This window comes from Brassica napus, assembly GCF_020379485.1.
Source record: "Brassica napus cultivar Da-Ae chromosome C7 unlocalized genomic scaffold, Da-Ae chrC07_Random_1, whole genome shotgun sequence".
In the NCBI taxonomy this organism is placed as follows: domain Eukaryota; kingdom Viridiplantae; phylum Streptophyta; class Magnoliopsida; order Brassicales; family Brassicaceae; genus Brassica; species Brassica napus.
Genome location: NW_026014319.1, coordinates 3,459 through 25,780, shown reverse-complemented (window position 1 = coordinate 25,780; position 22,322 = coordinate 3,459). Strand labels below are relative to the sequence as shown.

At 30.9% G+C, this 22,322-nt stretch overlaps 2 protein-coding genes across 2 annotated transcripts; both read left to right on the top strand.

Annotated features, from left to right (window-relative positions):
- Positions 1 to 8,500: 8,500 nt before the first annotated feature.
- On the top strand, positions 8,501 to 9,703 carry LOC106421040 (E3 ubiquitin-protein ligase BOI). Its single transcript, XM_013861896.3, has 2 exons — positions 8,501 to 8,648; positions 8,787 to 9,703. The coding sequence occupies exons 1-2, from the start codon at positions 8,593 to 8,595 to the stop codon at positions 9,646 to 9,648; spliced, it is 918 nt and encodes a 305-aa protein (XP_013717350.1). The 5' UTR covers positions 8,501 to 8,592; the 3' UTR covers positions 9,649 to 9,703.
- A 6,415-nt stretch (positions 9,704 to 16,118) lies between these two features.
- On the top strand, positions 16,119 to 19,826 carry LOC125594965. The gene is made up of 6 exons (XM_048770947.1): positions 16,119 to 16,171; positions 16,274 to 16,339; positions 16,420 to 16,496; positions 17,786 to 17,865; positions 17,951 to 18,256; positions 18,353 to 19,826. The coding sequence occupies exons 4-6, from the start codon at positions 17,788 to 17,790 to the stop codon at positions 19,628 to 19,630; spliced, it is 1,662 nt and encodes a 553-aa protein (XP_048626904.1). The 5' UTR covers positions 16,119 to 16,171; positions 16,274 to 16,339; positions 16,420 to 16,496; positions 17,786 to 17,787; the 3' UTR covers positions 19,631 to 19,826.
- Positions 19,827 to 22,322: the final 2,496 nt, after the last annotated feature.

Below are 22,322 nucleotides of genomic sequence, written 5' to 3'. Positions count from 1 at the left end.
ACAAGAAAACATGAATTGGTCCACAACGCGATAGCAACAATCGAAAGCCAAAAATAAACAGAATACCATCGTAGAACGTCTAATCAATTTTGTCCTTATCTCTTATACATATTCAACTTTTAGTTAATGGTACACGAGATAAGTAAAGAAAACCCCACATTTTTGTCACGTCAAACGTACTCAACTTTAGAAAAACCCGATATTGAGTATTTATTTGGCCCCGCTCCTATGACATTTGTGGTTGAACACTATTACTGTTATTGACAAATCTCGTGATAGCAATGGCTATATATGGGACATGTGTATATCGTATAGTCACTCTCACATATAATCATGTATTGTATATAATTTAAAATGGTTGTCAAATGTCATTTATCTGAAAATTTATTATAATAAATGGAATTACAAGATCTAATACCAAAAATAATACTCTTTCAATATATTTTTGATGTTTTAGAGAAGTTTTGTTGTTTCGTAATAGATGAAGTTTGCATAAATCTATGTAAATTTAACTTTATCAAAAACCGTGTAATCAATTGAATTTTTCTTATTGTTTATATTGTAATTTAGTAATGCTTTTGATAAATTAGTTTTTTTTTTAATATTTAAAGTAAAACATCAAGTAATAAGAAACAGAGACTATAAATTATAAACAAGAATATGAGTGGCCGCTTATTCTTTTATTAATTAACCAAAATCTGAAATGTCTATCTAATCAAAATATTATCATTGTAATGTAAACGGTAAACCAAATAATAATGCACCTTTGGTCATAATGTTTAAGGCATTTTTAGTTCAAAGATTAGCACGGTAGTCGATGTCTGTCCAAATCATGACATTGTTCCAGATGATACGTATTACTTCAAATTTGTTTTATAGGAAAAAAATATAAAAACTAAATATATTTGATAAAGTGTGATTAGATCTGATCGATGTTGTCGTGAAAACTTAATCGGCGGGATTGGTGGGGAAAAAGAAATTACATTAGAAAACTCTTAACATTATTCGATTTTAGATGACGATGATGCTGATGCTGACGAATGATGATGATGATGATGATGATGATGAATGATTAAGATAATTAATGAGTAATGACTCTGAATCTGACATAACTCCAGTTTATTTATAATATAGTGTTCTTTCGTTAATTTACAATCATTTTTTGCATATTTTCAAGTTTGCTCCCTAGTCTAAGACTTTGCTTTTAAATATAACCAGACTTTGATCCGCCCGACCGCGCGAAAATTTAATTTGTGTTTGTATTTAATGATATATCTGTAAATATAGTCATATTTGTAAATGTAAATAATATATTTATACTTAATTTTATATTTTAGCATTTTAGAGTAAAATGTATCACCGATATTGGGTATTATATAAAAAGAATATAACATTTATATAATTAGATCCATGTCTAAGATATATAGCGAACAAAATTTTAAATAAAAAGTACAAAAATAGATAATTGTGAATTAGCATGTTATTTATAAATGATACATTAGCTATAATATTTGTAAGTAAATAAAATGATTGTTAAACTTCTATCAAATTTGGAACATATATAAATTAAGATTTAAATATGTAAGAAAATAAAATGAAAATATAAATTTGATGTAACTGATAAGAAATTATAATTAGGCTTAATTTTGTGTACATTTAAACCATGACTTTGTGGATGTTTGCTTTTACTTTTGTAAATAAATTATTTTGTCTAAGTGATAGTATATATTTTAAAATTTTACATGTGTTAAATAATTATTTAATAACATTTATAAGCACGATAGTTTTATAGTTTATATTTTGTTTAAATTTATTTTGTCTTGTAAACCGTCAATTGTATTACCACCATTTTTAGAATATGATCCGTGCATCTATACAAATTTTTTATTTTTTTTTATTTTGTGGATCAAAATTTTACGATAATGTCTAATAAATTATTTTATATACATGTTAAGTTGGTAAATAATTATAATGGTGCATGTACTATATTTATATTGGTAAAAAGAAGAATTTGTTCAAAAAAAATGAAGAGTAACGTGAATTGTGGGGGAGAATGAGACAAAATGTAACTTATATTGTTACATAAATATTTTGTGCATATTATTGATATTCATTAGTGTTTATAATGTTAATATGAAATAGATAAGTTAAAATATTTATATTGAATTGATTGTGAATTTAATTTAGGAAAGGTTTTATTAATTTTGAAAAAGACATGAAAAACATAGAACTAAGAGTAATTATTACTTTATTAATTTTAGAAAAAAACAAAAATTACATAAAAATAAGTTCATTTAATTATTTCAATGGTATTAAGTTATAAATATTGTGCAGATTTAAGGGTTAATCTTAATTTATATATTTTTTTAATAGATTAGATTCTTCTTGCTTTAGATAGTGTGATTTTATAGGTAAAAGGATAAATTTTCTTTTAAAATGTGACTTGTCCAATCGGTTAAAACTTAAGAGCTTTAAACATTAGATATTTGATATATTTTCTCTTGACATCATTCGACATTGATTATCATATACTTGTACAATTAGCTGTGATCTTCCGTTATTAATTTTATAGTTATACTATACATCAAATAGCAAATAGGAGTCACCACAAGCATCAAACTGCAAGTTCAACGCAGAAATAGTATAATGGGCTTTATCAGCATCCAATGGTTGCAGATTTTTAATTGAGAAATCAACGTAACTGACGAAATTATTTAAGTTAATTTTTAGAAAACAAAACAAGATTTGGTAATAATATTTATCAATTTATGTATGCAAACCATTCGTTCAACATGATTTTTAAAATTCGTTTCAAAAATGAAATCAGTATCTGATAGCATAAAACTCTGTTAGCAAGTATTCTTTGGAGGAATAACAATATATAGTAAGAAAAGTTGGTATTGTATGAAAACAGATAATCGGAAGAAAGACGTATAAGCCTTATCAAAAAAAAAAAGACGTATAAGTATCCGTGATCCATTTAGACATATTGATTGTACATATATGCAAGTAAACTACTTTACAAAAGTAAAGAGAACAAGATTATTTTTTTTTTGAAAGGTTGTGGTGTGGTGGACACTGTTTTGAACTATTGATCTGATTTTATATTTATAGGAAAACATAGCTAAAGCTTAGGGCTGGGACTTCGGATATTCGGTTCGGGTTCGGATAAGATCTGATCGGGTCCGGGTTTTTCGGATAAATGAATTCTATACCCAATGGGTACTTAGTAAATTTCGGTTCGGGTTTCGGATCGGGTACTACCGGTTTCGGGTCGGTTCCGGGTACCCGTTTCTTATGTGAATTATATAAATATTTACAAAATAAAATAATTATATACCAGTTTTTTTTTATTTATTTTATTTTTTTAAAAAAATTTAATAGAAATCGTATATATATTAGTAATATGTATTAAATACAACGAAGTTGAACTAGTCTAGTGGTATTGCAGTTGTTGCTTTGCCTATCCAACCCGGGTTCAACCCTCGAAAGATACAAATCTATGTTTTTTAAGCATAGAATTCGGGTTAAACGGGTACCCGTTCGGTTTCGGGTAAAAACCGGAACCGAACCGATACCCATGGATAATTAACACTAATATCCATCGGATAAATTGCCTAGAACCGAAACCGAACCGAACCGGTCCATTTCGGGTCGGTTCCGGTTCGGGTATTCGGTTATGGATAAAAATCCCAGGCCTACTAAAGCTAAACCAGCTTGAGAAAAAAAAATCGAAAAACAAATCTTACAAAATATTAAATTAATCGTATATATTGATAGGCAAATATATGAACTCAATGGTGAATCAACACCCGAGCTAAATTTAGATTTTAGTCGACTCCTACTATTATATAGTCGGAAAAATAAATATCTTAATATTAGTGTAGGAAAACAAGATTAGATATTCCCACTAATCTACTACGTTTATGCACTTTCTCGTTATAAATTGGTTTACATTTTATGTCACTTTTTCCATTGACTAAGTCTATAAAGTAATTTTTGATATTTTTTTGATAAATAAAGTAACATTTCAACAAAAAAAAAAACACGAAAGAAAATTTCGAACAAATGCTGAGATATGAAACATAGATCTATCTTAATGAATCAAAAATTTGGATGGTAATGGCCTTTTTCAAAAAGAAAAACATAGATCTGTTATCTATACATTTTATATTATAAAGAACATATTAATAAAAAATAAAGATAACTTGAAAATCAGGTTAAAAAGGCAAAGTGACTTTCTATTCTTTTTGTTATGCTTTCTGCATGTGTAGTCCACCACTTCTGAATCCTTCTGTAATATTTTTGTGATGCTTCGCACCATTAAGTTCCGTTACTTAGGTCTCACTAGACTTAATAATTAATGCAATACAATACCTTTAACAAAAAAATAATTAATACAATACCATGTTTTTCTTCTAAATCTGAATTCAAAACCCAAATGAACATACATATACACAAATAAACATGTATCAAATTTGAATTGGTTTCACCATGTGTAACCGAGTTATCGTAGCTTAAACAACTTCAATGTATTACTTTATTTTTACTTCAAAATAAAGTAATTCGATAATAGAATTGAGTTTTACTTTAATCCTATTCCATTTTAAAATAAATAATGAAATAATGACAAAAATAAAACTATTGTTCATTGATGGAGTAATCGATTTTTCTACTGCATAGTGGAGTAGGAAATAAAATATAGCATTGTTTTATTCCAAATTTCATTTTGCTGTTAAATGGAATGAAGTTGAAAATTATTTTGTAACAAAGCTTGTTTATCTGATCTCAAAGAGTAATATCAGGAAAAAAGGTGATATATAAATATGTCACATGATTAAGCATTTATAGGACTTTAATTAAGTTTTTATGTAAAGTGTATGCTGTCATGATCATAATACAGACAAATTAGCCATAGGTTCTGATCGGTTCCCATTAATTAGTTTTACGATTTGCAAGTGTATCTAAGAGTGCAATAAAAATCTTCACATAATATATGCCCTCCCTTCTTCTTTTTTCTTTTTTAGCAAGAGCGATCAACCTTTTACTTTGCGATTAGATTTTGAAGTATATCAACAAGGTATAATAAACTTATAATATAGCTAAGGTCTTCCTGCATTCATTCATTTTATTAAGGAGTCGTCACACCATTATCTATGTTCCTGTTTTCCTTAGTCATACGTTGCTTTAGTCCAGTCTTTACGTCAATGTAACGCTTCTTCAGAAAACCCAAATTCATTTTATTTTCTATGCCAAATTCATTTAACTTTATACTCTTACAGTTTGTTGGGTTATATCGTACTCATACAAGCTAACGAAATTAATGTTAAACCCGTGATCCAACCGAGCCGCTGTGGATTAATCTGATTGCCACCTACCAGTAGTTGGTGTGGATAAGGATGGACCAATTTGATTTTCCAACACTATACATCTTTGATCTTTCTTCCACTTTCTCGTAATTTCCCTCTTTTATATAATATATAAATGTAATGTTGCGAAATACATGTATAATATGAATGTAAACATAAATGTCTTTATCTAATATACGTAACACATAGCATATAAAACAAAACAAAACAAAACAAATATGAAAAGCTCAACTGTTTTGGCAACTATGAAAAGCTCAACTGTAATATGACAATATAAACAATGAAAAATAAAATTAATTAGTTTAAAAACCTATCCGTGACGTGAAGGGATTATATTAATAATATGTTTATAAAATCAAATGCAGTTGACAACAATAATCTATTTCTAGGAATGAAAATCCATTTCACACTAGTTGCATAACTTTATTCTGAATAAATGTAAGTTATATTTTATTTTTTTGGTAAAATCAATTTAAGTTATATTATTGTCTATTGATCATCCTGTCACGTTTTCTTCAAAGCATGAACTCAGCCACGCATGTTCCATCTATCTTGTTCGTTTGTCTAACTTATGAAATCGATATTTATTATAAACCTACTATATTCAAGATAAATTAAAATGGAATATGAAAACGTATAATGGGACGAAATAAGTCTATTCTAAAATGATAAAAAGCTGTGAGCAAGTCTTAAGATAGGGGTGATGTTGGGCGTAGTGTCTGACACTGAAGCAATATGGAAAATTAGACAAACGAATTGGTTGATAAGAAATAAAATACAAACCAAGACGATAAATAAATAAAATTAGACAACCGAAGATGTCTTTGTCTACTAGTTTGGTTTACTCCGGAAACCTATGCTTTCTAAACATTATTCATATTAACTTTTTAGAAAATATTCATAATACTTTCTTGATATAAAAAAGTTTTATACACTAGATCCGCAAGCGACTTAAAAATATTAATAATTAAAAAGAGATATAAGACACCGCATGTAAGAAGAATAAAGATTTTTATTTTCTTTGTGGTCGACCTGTCCCACAGCGAAAATCACCAGAGTTATGACAACACCTACTTGTCCGTACTACAAACACATTATCGAATGATTCCGATTTTCTCTTTCAATCCTTTTTATTAAATTATATTTATTAATACATTATTAATTAAAAAAATACTTCCTCTGTTCCCAGAAAGAAATGTTCACGCTTATTAAAAATTCAATAAATTTTTATAATTTTTTTATTTTTTTTACTTTATTATATTTTCCAATAATTTTTTACCAATAAATTTAATTAATTTAAATATTTTTATTTAATGTTTCTTAAAAATATAAAAAAATATCTTAAACATATAGAAAATTTATATTTGTGGACAAGTAAAAAATCTAAAACATCTTACTTTTATGAACGGATTGATTAATAGATTAGAAAGCGATGTGAAACTACAAATGAAGAAACAAACAAAATGGTGGTACCGAAACAATAATTTTATTTAATACTAATAAAATATAGTACTTTTCAGTGTAGTTTCACGAAGAAATGAAACAGAAAGGTTCGCTTGGTCCCCACTTAGACGTGGCTTCAATTTTCACATTATGGACCCACACTTTTTGCACGTGCATCTTCACTATGGAGAGCTCGTCGTAAATAATTTTAGTAAATGAAAAACATGACTGTTTTTTTACTGTCATATACTCTCTTTCTCTTTGTTTCTAAATAAATAATATTTTAAATTTTTTTGATGTTTTAAAAATAGATGATATTTTTATATACCAATATACTTTTTAATTTTATCAAAAACTATGTAACTAATGATATTTTGTAATATATGATTGGTTGAATAATTTTTAATTTATATTTTAATGATATTTTTAAATAAAAAACAAATTTTTTAATAAGTGTGCATAATCTTAAAACTTCATATTTTTCTTTGACAATTGATTTGACATATAGGTATCTGTTCAGAAAATGAGTATCTGACATGACAAAAATAATTGTGTTATGCTGAATAAGATTCAGTTGCATTCGATCTTCTCTTTTTAGTTTTTTATAGTTGCATTTAATCATTATTTCTATAAGAATACATATGATGCCCAACATGTAGTATTACAAATCGTTATATCTAACAAAAACATTTTTTTTATTTAAAAAGACAAAAATATTTTGAAATGCTTTTTCGTTTAGGATTTTAAATAGCCAACTATTAAAATAAAATATAAACCACCGCAAAAGAAAAAAAGTAACAGCTATCAGAAATTCAGAATATAAAAAACGTATAGGTTCACGGGTCTCAGATATGCCATGGAGTTTCGTAACTACAACTGCATGACGAGAGCTTTTGAGATGGTTTAAAATTTTAAATCAGTAAAACTGAAAATCGAGAATGTGAATATTTATTATCATTTTCCGTACACTTTCTAGTATTAAATATCATTGAATGTTAATTTTATTTATCACCAAAAAAGGAAAAGAATCTATAAGATATATATTAGTTGACTAAAAGGAGATTAAATTATAATTAATGTAGACAGAGTACAATGAACTAACATGTTTGATTGGAAAACAGTTTTATATAGTATTACATTCTTATATATCTAATTTTAAGTTTAGAAGTAACACAGAATAAGATACTGATATTATAAAGATGCTTTGACTAGTCAAGGTATACTGTTCCATACGTTTGTGTGCCAAGGAAACATGCATGAGTGCATCAAGAACAAAAAGAAATACTATAAAATATTACAGATTTGTTTCTTTTTACAACCCAATATTGCGAATTTCCAGAAACACATATACACATATATTTTGTCTCTATATATAAATAGATATGCAAGTAAATATTCGGATTAAGCTCATAATCTTTTGTTTCCAGAATTTCTATTTTATTAAAACTAAATCTAATAATACCCAAAACATACCAAACAAATATGGTAATTCATATAAGGACGACGAAGCAAATATGGTAATTATAACCATAAAATTGTTTTCTTTCACAGAATTGACAATTCTTTCTAAAGAAACTAAATATATATGTCTAAATAACTAGTCATACTAGAAAAAAATAGAAAACAATTATTTATAGAAAATTAAATAATTTGACTTTTTCTCTCACCTTAAATAAAAGCCAACCCCCATGGATTTCTTCACCAGTCGCCACAACTCTCCTCCCTCTCTCTTTAATCATATATATATATAGTCTCTCGGAGCTTTTTATACGAAGTATCAATGGCTGTTGAAGCTCATCACATGAACATTTTCTCTCCTCAGTTGTTATCAGACAGGTAACAAAACTCTAACAAACTGGTTTTTATTTTGTTTTCTTGACAAGAAATGGTCTCTTCTTGATGTCCTTCTTTTTAAAGCTCTCTCGGTCCTTTTCAAATGGGTTTCCCATAATCATTTTTGTGTGTTATTTGCAGAGATTGTGTTAAACTCAAACAAGACATGAACCACGGCGAGTTTCATCTCCCCGCCGGCGAAGTTCCGTTTGTAACCGGTGAATCTCTCGCCGTAGATCCTTTAGCTAAAGCTTGCTTCAACAAATCAGAAAATGGTCCCACTTACAACTTCAACTCATCCTCTGTTCTTCCTCCGTCCGCAAAACGTCCGAGAGGATGTCACCTTGACTCAGACGCTCATTTCGCGTCTCCGGTTAAACGGAGGTCCGGTGCCTTTGGCTTAACCTCATCGTTGATAAACGCTGAACTCGTGTCTCAGATCCAAAACCAACAACAGTCGGAGATTGATCAGTTCGTAGCTCAACAAACGGAGAAGCTTAGAATAGAGGTTGAAGCTCGTCAGCGAACGCAAACGCGGATGTTAGCGTCTGCGGTTCAAAACGCGATAGCCAAGAAGTTAAAAGAGAAAGACGACGAGATCGTACGTATGAGAAATCTTAATTGGATATTACAAGAGCGAGTCAAGAGTCTTTACGTTGAAAACCAAATATGGCGTGAGATGGCTCAAACCAACGAAGCACACGCTAACAACCTTCGAACAAACCTAGACCAAGTTCTGGCTCAAATCCAAACGTTACCAATCGCACCAACCGTTGCAGAAGACGATGCGGAGTCGAGCAGCGGAAGTTGCGTCGAAGGTGGTGGAGCTATTACTGCGGTTGGTGGTGGTTGCAAGCGGTGTGGTGAGAGAGAAGCGAGTGTGTTGGTGTTACCTTGTCGTCATTTGTGTTTGTGTACCGTTTGTGGTTCGGCTTTGTTACAAACTTGTCCGGTTTGTGATTCGGTCATGAACGCTAGTGTACATGTTAACATGTCTGCTTGACCATTTTTTCTTCTTTTTTTGTGCAATTAAATTCATATTTTGTTTTTTTTTCTTATAACTTTTAGTTAAGGATTAAGATCGAAAAATATAATTTTCGTTTAGCCAAACAATTATTTTATTTTTGTATGTTAGATTCTTTTGTTAACTATATTTTATTTACAAAAAGTTGCCAAATAATTATTTTATTTTTGTAAGTAAGATTGGAATATTTTTCTGTAAGTAAGATTTGAATATTTTTTTCTTGTAATCAGTTTATAGGAAAATTTTCATTTAGTCAAATAAATTATCTTATTTTTGTAAGCAAGATTGAAATATATATATTTTTTTTGTAATCAGTTTATAGGAAAATATCCCCACGCAAATGAATAGAAAGAAAGGAATATTATCAAAGTAAATGGTTGACAAAAAAAACAATCAAAGTCAATTACATGAGTTTGAGTTATCTAATTTCATTTTGATAGATTTGCAGAATGCGACACAAATTGAAAAATTATAAAAGTTGTCTATATATATACTATTGCAAGTTGGCGGTATCTTTTATATTTCCAACCCCACGAACCATATAAAACAAGAAGAATCATACTTCGCTATCGAAAATAAAATATATCATCAAAAAAGAAAGTGTCTGAATTCGAATGCATCAACGACATTTTCAGTTAATTAGTCATTATAGTTGTCGTGTAATAAATATTTCAAATTCGGATCATATGATTCATATCATGTGCACTGCATGTATAGACAACGAAAAAAACCCACTCAAATGGGTTTTAAATTATATATTTAAGTATATACATTATATAAACCAAATTGTTGACAGAAGAGAAAATATATATACTATAGTAACCAAAAAAGAACGATGAATACGATCTGTAAATTCACGAATTACGATGATTGCGTCCAAGAAACGTTACTCCAATAATTTATTTCAAAGTTTCTCCTTCTATTATAGTAATATTTTCTGTATTATATAAATATGGATAGGAATTAAGAACATGATTATCGTTATAACCGTAATGCACGGTTTCTCAGGGTCAATTTTTTTTTGTCCGATTAAAAAAAATTAAAAAATTAAAAAACGCATCGTGGATCGCCACGTGTCAGTGGAACCCGCAAACAGTGCAAAAAACTTTGGTCTATCCTTATTTCACGATTTCTGAAACCGATTTTAGAAGTTTTTGTGGAGCTCAGACTATAAAATTTGTTAAGAAACCCACTAATCTCCCGCAATAATCATGCTTTAATGGCACGTACATAAATAGTGGCCAAAATGAAAATGGTACGACTTTGAGAGGGTTCGTACAGTACTTAACCAAAGGAGTTGCAGTAAAGAAAGAGCGATAGAATTAACTTACATGTTTATAATCTCCATGTCTTTGCTCCTTTACTATTCAATCGTCAAAAATCGTTCATAATTCAGTAATTTGAAATAGATACATCTGAATATTGTCGTCATTTCTCACGCTTTAGCTGAAGTTTTTTTTTTTTGGTAAAACGCTTTAGCTGAAGTTATTGCTTTTCTCTTGGATCTAAAGATTTGAATGGCTTTGCAATCATCATTGTACCTAGCTATCATTAGAAAGAGGTTGATACATCTAATTAAATCGTTACTGTAAGTGTTTTAATACTATTTATATGTATTACTTCATAGTTAAATATCCACATTTGTTTTAACTCCTCTGCTTCTTCAATTTAAGGTTTAGTGATCACTATGGGAGCATCAAACATTCTTATGGCCGAAATTTAAACATAAAATAATTCTGGAATTATTTTTACTTTATAAATTTTATAAGAAAATATGGTTATGGATTGTAGAAAAAAATAGTCAGTAATTAATTGGTTGGATGACTTAAGATCCCTCTCTACCAGTTTACTTTAACATATTTTATAGAGTAAATTGGATTGAAACCCAAAAAAAGATAAAATTAGCAAAGTATCTACGATGAGATAAGTTTGGGCCGCACAGTGTAAAAGAGTAAGACGAAATTACCTCTCAATCCTTTTGTTGCTGATTCTGGAGCGTTGTCTTAGATGATTTAATTAGCTAACTAGGAATAGGAGTAGAAGAGTCCAAAATTAATACGTAAATGTTAACAATTACACTTTAGATATATATAGCTAAATAGTCGTTTAAGTTTGTGTATATGATGCAAATTCACTAGTTTATATGATATATATGTATATAATATATATATATTTGGATTGTAACCACCTCAAACTTTGAGATAATTATCATGTGAAAATTAAGACAAAAAAATTATGGGCATATTGATTGTGATAATGTCAAATATAACACACAAAAAAATTCATCATATGATAAGCTATCCTGTAAATGGGACAAATTATAATTTGGGCTACTCAATATGTATCCATGTTTTAGTTATTAGCCAGCAGCTTAAACCTGGTTAACATAAAATATTGATTCTTATGCGAAGCAAGCAAACAATTTTTCACATCAACAATTATATATATATATATATATTTTTTCCATCTATTAGATTTTATTAATGGACTAAACCCAGTAAACTTCACATACATAAGCCAAAAAGGCTCAAACACAAAAGGCCAAAACAAAGAAAGTGGGTTTTAGATCCAACCCACGAAAACCGACCGCTCCACCGATCGCAACTAAACCGACCACTTCACCTTTCTCCACGCTTCCCACAATAGTGAATGGACGCCTACGTGTCACCTGATCACTGCAACGCGACCCAAACGCCTAGACATCGCCGGAAAAGACGAAACAAACAGCAGTTTCGCCGGAACAAACCGGAGTCTGAGGCCACCTCACCCAACTTTCCGCCTTGACTCTTTCCAATGGAGAGTGTCATCGAGACTATCCCAAGACCTCATCCAGAGCCACCGGAAAAACACCACCCGATCTACGAAATCGCCATAGATTAAAACGCCTACAATCAATCCTCCATCGCTGACATACCATCATGCAGCACAATTTCAGATCGAGAGGCCGAGTAACGATTGAGACACAGATTCATAGATTGACAAGGAACCAAAAAACCCCAAGATCAAAGCCGGCGATAGCGAAGCTGAATAAGCCATCGCCTCCCGGAATCATAAGCCGGCAGCACAGAGCATAGAAAGCCTCCACCTCCGGAATCCTTTTCCTACCCAAGAGATATCAAAACACAAAGAAAAAACAAAGAAACCGGACCGACGGTGGCTATGGAAACCAACTCCGCCGGCCGGAAACACTATAATTTAAATAAAGTGAAAGTAATTAATTGATTTAGTGATGCATACTAGTAGTATATATTTTTTGTTGCCCAATGCATAACAATCACACGACAAGATTACCTTGAGAAAAGAAAGGAAAATAGGACTATACCTCGTGGGACCAATCTCATTACAAAACTACCAAAAGACGACATGTTCAATTTAATGTGACAGATCCGTTTACATAAACTCAATGACAGCTCCATTATAGAAAAGACAAGAAAAGAGTAAGCACTAATACCACGCAACTAGTTTTTTTTTGTTTGTTTGTAAGGGAGTACGAGTATCAAGAGTTGAACCTAAAATGCGTTTAGTTTTTGTTCCAGAACGATCATGAAATTACCTCTCGGTAGCCATGGAGTCATTCAGCCTGAATGGGATTAGTCGCTATGTTATATGGTCTGCTGAAAAGCGTTCAGATAGACAAAAATGACCGTGGCACAAGTTTCTCTTTCGAGATTAGCCACTATGTTAAATGGAGTATTGGATAGATTTTCATTTATCTATAATACCACTATATCATAACATCTCATTACCTCATATCTATCTTAAATAGATTTGTAAATCTTGAATCATCTCGTTTGCAGTTTGGCACTGTGTTTTATATTTCCAGATATACCACTTTACGTGATACTCGAACTTCGTGAAGGCGAAGGCTTTGAAAATAGAAATACCTTTACGGCTTACGTGCGATTCCTTCTCATCCCTATAAGATAGTAGTAGTAATTAAAAGAAGAAGAATATTTCTCTATCGGAATTATAAAATAGTGAAAAAACAAATACGTTCGAGTTCAAATGCTTTAACCACATTGCGGTACATAGCATTATAGTCGTGTCGGTGTGGTAAATATTTCAAATTCGGTTCATACCATGTGAAGAATATATAGACAACGAAAAAACGGTTAGGTAACGTTCGAATAAAAAAACTTCTCTCTAAAAACGCTCTGCCTTCTCTCTAGGTTTTCACCACCGCAAACAGTGTCTCTCGCCGACGGAGTGGGCTCCCACAGCCACCATCGGTCCAGTTTGTGTATTTTTTCTTTTCTTGTTCGCTTTGTATATCTTCTTTTTGACTCCGGGATGAAAAAGCTTCGTCAGTTCTTATCGCCGACTTATGACTCTGGGGGGTGGAGGCTTTCATAGCCTTACGTCGCCGGCTTTTGTTTTTTTGACCTTTCTATCCAAGGTGGGGTTATTGGTTACGTGTTGTTGTCTTGTCGGCTTGGCTTTCTAGGATGAGATCTCGAGTAGATCGATTGATGCTCTCCGAGATTGAAGCTAAGACATGGAAGACAAACGAGATGGTGGTTCTAGATTTCTTTAATCCGATGTTTGGCGGCTTGATGGCTCTGATGAGATATCGATATTGATCGTTCGAAAGCTCTCCGAAGATGTCGTTGAACCTGGTGGGATTCCGGTGAAACACCGTTTGGTTTCGGCAGTGGAGAAGGGATAGGGATATGATGACATGTGTTTTCCTCGCTGTTGAGGATTAAACACGTGTGCGTGTGACGTGCCCGAATTGGTTGGTTAGGTGTTGGGTTTAGCCTTATGGGCTTTTATATTTTGTGATGTTTGGGCCTTTTTTTGGGCTTAGTTGTATGTTGTCGGGCTTGGTCCGGTTGGACCTCAACTTTTTAATAAAATAATAGATGACAAGAAAAATATAGACAACGAAAACCCTATAAAAATCGGATGTTAGCTATATCAATCTATCTTATTAAAGTAGAAGTTCTTTAAACTTTTGTTTGACAATATTGATAGTAGTAAAAAATAAATATAATGCTGTTTGGAAACATAGATATCAGTAAGTTAGGAAAAAAATAATGGACTTATGCTTAAAATTTTTGGAAATCCATTACATTATATTAAAAAGTAATGTGCTTATGTTACTTGATATACATATTCAAATCAAAATAATAATTTAAAATTGATTTAAATCAAAAATTCATTCAAAAATATACATATATTCAAAAATTAATTTTTACTAACACATTTTCCAATAACCATTATAAAAATGTTTTCAACATATATAAGAAAAATACAATACAAAGCCCAATTTCAAACACCAACTTAAATTATGGTTTTTATATTTCACACATAAATTTAGAAATATAATATATGTGATTATTTATATGATTGTACGTATAAAATATTATTATTATAAGATTACTTATTTGATGGTACATATAAAATACGATTAATTATATGATAACACATATTTTTGTAACATATGATGACACATATATGATATATAATAGTGATTATGGGTGGGCGATCGGGTTAGTTTTCGGGTCTGTTTGGGATTTCGTGTTCGGTTCAGATCCTTGAGGATTCGGTTCGGATTTGGATAACCAATTTAAATTATTTTTTAAAAAAATTAAATTTATTATATGCTTTAATTTTTAAAAAATATATAAACAATACAATATATTACATATAAATTTGAATAACATATGTCAGAGTACCTAACTTAACATATAAATTGGTTTGATTTAAATATTTGGATAGAGAATTAATAATTATTTAAGAATTTTGTAGTTTTGAGTATATTTTAACTATTTTAGATATTTACGTTTGATTATTTGTATATATTTTCACGTATTTAGACGAATTTAAAAGTATCATATATATTCTGGATGTTTTTATGTATATTAAATCTAAAAATAATTAATATATATAAGTATATAAATCTAGTTTGGATACTTCGGTTCAGATCGGATTATGTTTCAGTTCTTCCAATACCAAAATTTTGAATAATTCAGATATTTAATCAATTTCGGTTCGGATTTGGTACTATTTATTCGGATTGGGATCGGTTCGCCTCTTCGAATTCGAATTTGTCCAACCCTAATAGGACATAAAAAAACAAATAATATCGTATTTTTTTTTAAAATACATCCTTCCGCGAAATCCAGTTCTCATTAAAACCAGGGTCCCTTGTAACTATGTGTTTGAATGGGAGCACATGATAAACACAGATCTCCTGTCCTGTTTTTATTTTCATATATTTTAACCATTCACACTTTTCTGTATGATAAACCTAAAAAGCAGGAGGACTGCATTGGATACTAATTTTTTTGTCTTCTTGTGATAAAAGTCAGGCGTCCTGCATGTTCTTCTTCCCGCATAGAAATAGGAGCTGTACATGCAATGCTTCTTTTAACTAACCAATATGTATATTTCTAATTTAAATTAAATTTAAAATATTTGTTTATATCTACTATAAATGACAGATATCAACACACACCATTGCACTCATTCATTCTTGAGAATGAGAATAGACATCAACGTATGCTTCTCTCCTTTTTATGAAATCAACATTACTTTTTTCCTTTATTTTATATCACTTCATTATAGCTAATTTAGAAATTTTCTTTCTATTGATTAATAGGAAATCAAGGCTGAGAAATATGGCATAGAGCAAGAGTCAAAAGACATTAAAAGAGACAAGCATTAGGTTTTACCTATTTTCTACTCTTTATTACTTTCTTAGATTTGTTGATTAATTTTTTTTGTGTTGAATCAATTATTCTTCAGTGTTCACTATTATAATTGAGTTCGGCGATAAAACTATTACTAGACGTACCAGAGGGCTTGCATTTCTGAACCAAAAGGTAAATTTACTTTAATTAATTATTTAAAGACAATTTATTGTAGTCTATAAAAATTAAAACAAATTTGTAAATTTAAATCTTATAAATTCAACAAACTACCAAAATTAAAAATATGGTTAATTTTTTTTTTAAAAATGTGTGGTTTTAAATTTTTTAGGTAAATTAACATAAAAATATCAATGATATCATTATTTTAAACTGAAAAATTATTTTTAAAAAAAATAAAAGTTTTAGATTTATCATATCTTGTTTTACATCAACTGAAATCACATACTATTTATTTTTCATAATTTTTTTTAAATACTACAAACATGTCCACCTTTAATATTATGCCACACTGTTGATACAGTATTTTAAAAATATTCATTGTTATAAAAAAATAAAAATTATGTCAATAATAATATAAATATTTTTTAAAGCAGTAGACTATAAGAATTATACATACGTATATATATATATATATATATATATATATGACCATATTTATTTTAAAGAAACAGTAGACTATAAGAATTGTCAAAATATTTTTTTGTAATAATCATTTAAAAATTAAAAGAGACAAGCATCGAGCATAAGAAAAATTAATTGGGTGGAAAACTCATACTTACACAACTCACGTACATGCAGTTACTTGCTTGTGAAAAAGATTTATATAATGTATAACATATACATGCAATGCTTATTAGTATAATACTATACTTGTATCAATTGGAAAAGGTATGTGTTACATTTTAATTCACATAAAATGTAAAACAGAAAATAAAAAATAAATAAATATAGATGACACTATAATTATTTTTTTAGAAAGTAATACATTTATTATTAAGATATTATTTCTAAATTTATCAGTCATAAATTAATATGATTTTGTACAAAAAAAATATTTTGTATTATAAAATCAATATAAACATCTCCATTTTTGTTAATATAGATTTTATGGTTAAATTTAAATATCAACTTGGAGATCCCCTTTAATTTATGCTATGTAGTTGGCAAACTCTAGTATTAATTTAAAATATTCAACAAACTAATTGAGCACTTTTTCCATTCCTATGATTAAAATGTTTTAAAATACAATCATTTACTAGCCCAAGAAATTACCCTTAAAATGTTGTATCGAATCATATGCGTTTTAATATAAGAATAAGAAAATCATTTTAGGAAATCATGGGCTATTCTTGATTTCGACGCTCTTTGATATCTACCAAAATCCACATTCATGTTTTGCTTATAAAGATAGTTCCAAATTAGCTCGATCTAATATTATTTATACAATTTTAAAATTGTAGATATGACGTCAAATCGCCGACAAAGTACAACATTTTCTGATGAAGAAGATATAAATCTACCTACTGAAACGTCAGCACGGGTAAGTATATAATATATTTTTTTAATGTTTTAGAATAGTTAATAAATACTAAAATAAAATGATTCAAAATTGTGTAAATTTATAGAGGGAAGACAATTTTAAATGGAATCCTAACCGAGAACGAGTATTTATTGAATTGTACGATCGAGCGATTTCCATGAGCGATTATCGTTTCAAAGATCCTACACCCGCTGGTAAAGAGTTTGTCGTTCATAAGTTCAACCAAATATACAATATCAGCGTAAACTACCGGTTCTTCAAAGAAAAACTTGATCAGCTGAAAAGAAAATACAAAAAGTACAAGCATCTAATGAAAAATTCTACGGGTATTTCGGTTGATCCTACGACATCTGTGATATCTGCGTCTGATTCATGGTGGAAAGATCGTGAAGTAAGTACAAAAAATATCCCTTACAACCAAAATATATTTAAAAAATAACATATCTATAATATTTGTAAGCTAAAAACTACATAATCTTATTAACAGGTAGATAGGATTGTAAAATCATTTAAACGAAAACCACCGGAGCTTTGGGATGTGATGCAACGATGTTTTGTATTATACGACGTCCAATCACAGTCTCAATACTCTTTGCACCAAAGAAGAGAAGAGTTGCTGAATGATGGTCAAAATAATGATGAAACTGAAACATATGGCGGTGATATGCAAGACACTCAGGTCCAGGAGACACAAGAAAATGAAGAAGTCTATCGCGTAAATATTGATGATGAAATGCGTCATTCAAATCAGTTCACCCGTGAGAATTTGCGTCAGAATTCTTCACCAACTGCTGATCATTTTCAGATTCCTACTTCTAGAGTTCAACAACGAAGTGGACTAAGACAAGGAAGTAGTTCGCAAAGAGGTGCAGGAACCTCCCGGATCGCTGCCAGGAGTGGATCCCAAGGAAGTCGTAGAAAACAATCATTCGAGACAACTCTGACAGATACGATGACGGGTTTTAGAGAGTTTCAGCGCCAAAGTTTGCAACAACTACGTCCAAATTCTTTTGACGAAGATGATTACAATGGATTCGATACTGCGGTGAAGATATTCGAATCAATGGAGCTTCCAAATGACACCAATTTCTATTGGGCATGCATTCATGCATTTAAAGAAGAAAGATTTTGGCGCAAGTACTTTGTTGACAGAGCCGAAAGAACCACAGAAGATAAGTTGAAGTTTTTACAAGCTCTTACTGGATATACACCGGACAACGAATTCGTGGGAAAGCGGTTAGAATCTGGACAAAAGTTTGGCAGTCCAACTTGTGGGCAATGTAATTCTGGTTTCCAACAATGGGGAACACCACCAAGTGCCCCACAATGGGGAACACCGCCAAATGCGCCGCAATGGAGTTCACCTTCAAATGCTCCGCAGTGGGGTACACCGCCAAATGCTCCACAATGGGGTACACCGCCAAATGCTCCGCAGTGGGGTACACATCCTGTTCCACAATGGGGTGCACCTCAAAATTTTCAACAATGGGGTTCATCAACAAGTACTCAACAATGGGGTCCTACATCTACTGTTCCGCAATGGGGATCATCACCGACCACTCATCGATGGGGATCATCACAAGATGCTCCACAATATATTCCTCTGAGAAATGTTCAACATGGATTTTCCCTAGAAACAGAAGTACAAACTACAACACATGAAAAAGAAGTTCCTGTTTCCGAGAATGTTATCAGAGGTGTTTCACCGGAATTCACGAATTATGCTTCTACAAGTAAAGCATCACGTCCACGACGACGAGGATGATTATTCAATATCTGGGGAACTGAACGTGGACTAAATCTAAATGAAACACAAGAAAGTGATTCCACATCGGATAACTAGCTTAATAAGATTCGTGCTTTGTTTATTGTCGTTATGTTTTGTTTCATATTTTCTTTTGTAATGTCTGTTATGTATTGTATTTTTGAATAAGGATATTTCTCATTGATTTAGTTTTTTATTTTGTGGTTAAAATTTTCAGGCTTTTCGTATATGTCAGTTGCGATCACAAAATCCCCATAGTCTAAATCACGATGAAAGACTTGAGTTATGGAATTTAGAAAATGAGCAATTTGAAGAGTTAATAATTCAACCATCATTGAGTTATTACAATCGTTTCTTTGAAAGAGGAGCAGCTCAAACCGATGGTGGTTTAGGATGGAGAAATATTTGGCGTCGACTACAAGAAGATGATGCTGCGTGTCTTCAGTTACTACGAATGTCTCTTGGTGTTTTCAGATCTTTATGTGACATATTGGAATCAAAATATGGTTTACATCCCACTCTTAATGTTAGCATTGAAGAGAGTGTGGCAATGTTTTTGCGAATTTGTGGGCACAATGAAGTTCAAAGAGATGTTGGATTACGGTTTGGACGGACACAAGAGACAGTGAATAGAAATTTTTTTGAAGTTCTTAGGGCGACAGAGTTACTTGCTTGTAATTATGTTAAGACTCCAACAAGACGAGAACTACTTCGAATTCCTGAAAGGCTACAAATGGACAGAAGATATTGGCCATATTTTAGTGGATTTGTAGGAGCTGTAGATGGAGTTCATGTATGTGTTAAAGTGAAGCCTGAACTACAAGGAATGTACTGGAATCGACATGATAGGACATCATTTAACATCATGGCGATATGTGATTTCAATATGTTGTTTACATATGTTTGGAATGGAGCACCCGGATCATGTCACGATACAGCAGTTCTCACGATGACACAAGACGGTGATTCTGATTTTCCTTTGCCTCCAGGAGACAAGTATTATGTAGCTGATTCTGGGTATCCAAATAAGCAAGGTTTTTTGGCTCCATATAGATCTTCTCGGAATGGGGTTATTAGGTATCACATGTCTCATTTCAACAATGGCCCTCCTCCTAAGAATAAACAAGAACTGTTTAATCGATGTCATGCATCTCTACGTTCCGTTATTGAAAGGACATTTGGAGTTTGGAAGAAGAAATGGAGGATTTTGAGTGAATTTCCGAGATATGATATCGCAGTTCAAAAAAGAGTGGTTACTGCTACAATGGGATTGCATAATTTCATCAGAATTTCAAATTATTTTGATGAAGATTTTGTTGAAGAAATGAGACATACAAATACCAGCAACGAAGATTCTGAAAGTGATATAAATGACATGGAGACAACAAATATGGCTGATGGAGATCATATGACAAACATTAGAGACAACATTGCTGATATGTTATGGGCAAATCATTAAATTATTTTACCTTTGTTTATGTATTTTTTATTATGTGTTTTGATATTTTTGGTGTAATTTGTTATTGTTTAAATATATGATCTGCACTTTTGAACTGCTTTTGCCATTCATAACTTTGAAACATAACTTGTTCTGCTTGATCTGCATTTCTCCTGCATGATCCGCTTGATCTGCACTTGTCCTGCTTGATCTGCATGATCTGCTTGATCTGCACCGCTTGATCTGCTTTTACCATTCGGAACCTATGAATACGACGTTTGACTACACGAGTTACGATGACTGCGAACAAAAAACAATACCATTTCTGTTGCTAAAAAAAGTCATTATTTACTTTTTCTTTGTTAATCAGGATTTGTTGGACATTCAGACTAAATATTTTTAAACTTGGGTGAATGGAAATCAAACTAATGGCACAATGAAACTAATTCGATATACAAAACCAGTAACTCAAAGTACCAGTGATGAATCATTTACTTATTTTAACATCTGAAAATATCTTTATTTAATTTGAACGTAAAAGACAAGTTAATTTCATAAAACGCAATGTATATCTACAAGGATTCAAGAAAAAAAAAATACTATAAAAGAAGTGACATTGTACTATACTTTTCCGATAAAACTTTGCATGTAGTAGTGACTTTTTGGGTATGAAAGAATCAATCTCACAGCTTTGAAGTTGTCTTACCATTTTAAAGCCTTTTCATATCTGTGCGTTTTCGCCATCATTTTTAACTTGTCTTCTGAAGCCATGTTAACGGCAAATATAGCAAAAATATATAGCAATAATAAATTTCAGTTTGGTGTAATAAAAATATGTCATAGTTTAGATTAAAATGGTACGTTACATTGAATAAATTGTGACCAAAATGAAACTGGTCTCTGTGAGGACTAGTTACTTAGAAATGGTACGTTACATACTTACATTGGAAACACTTTCTTTCTCGTGCATGTAACCTAATAGTTTGGTTATCTAAATACTATATATAATGTCTGGTTTTGTAACAAACAGTTGGGTATAAGGTATCTGATTATTTGCTGGAAAAACACAGTATCATTGGGCTAACTTCTAAAATGGGCTGATAATCATGTTCCTACCCAAATCTTTGTTTTTTTATTATAGCAAACATCTGGATGAAATTAAACCGCAAGTTTTTAAGGACCGATTTGATCTGCACATATACTTCAACAGGAATTAGACATCTCTGTTGGTTTGAAGTTGGACTTGACTTGAGC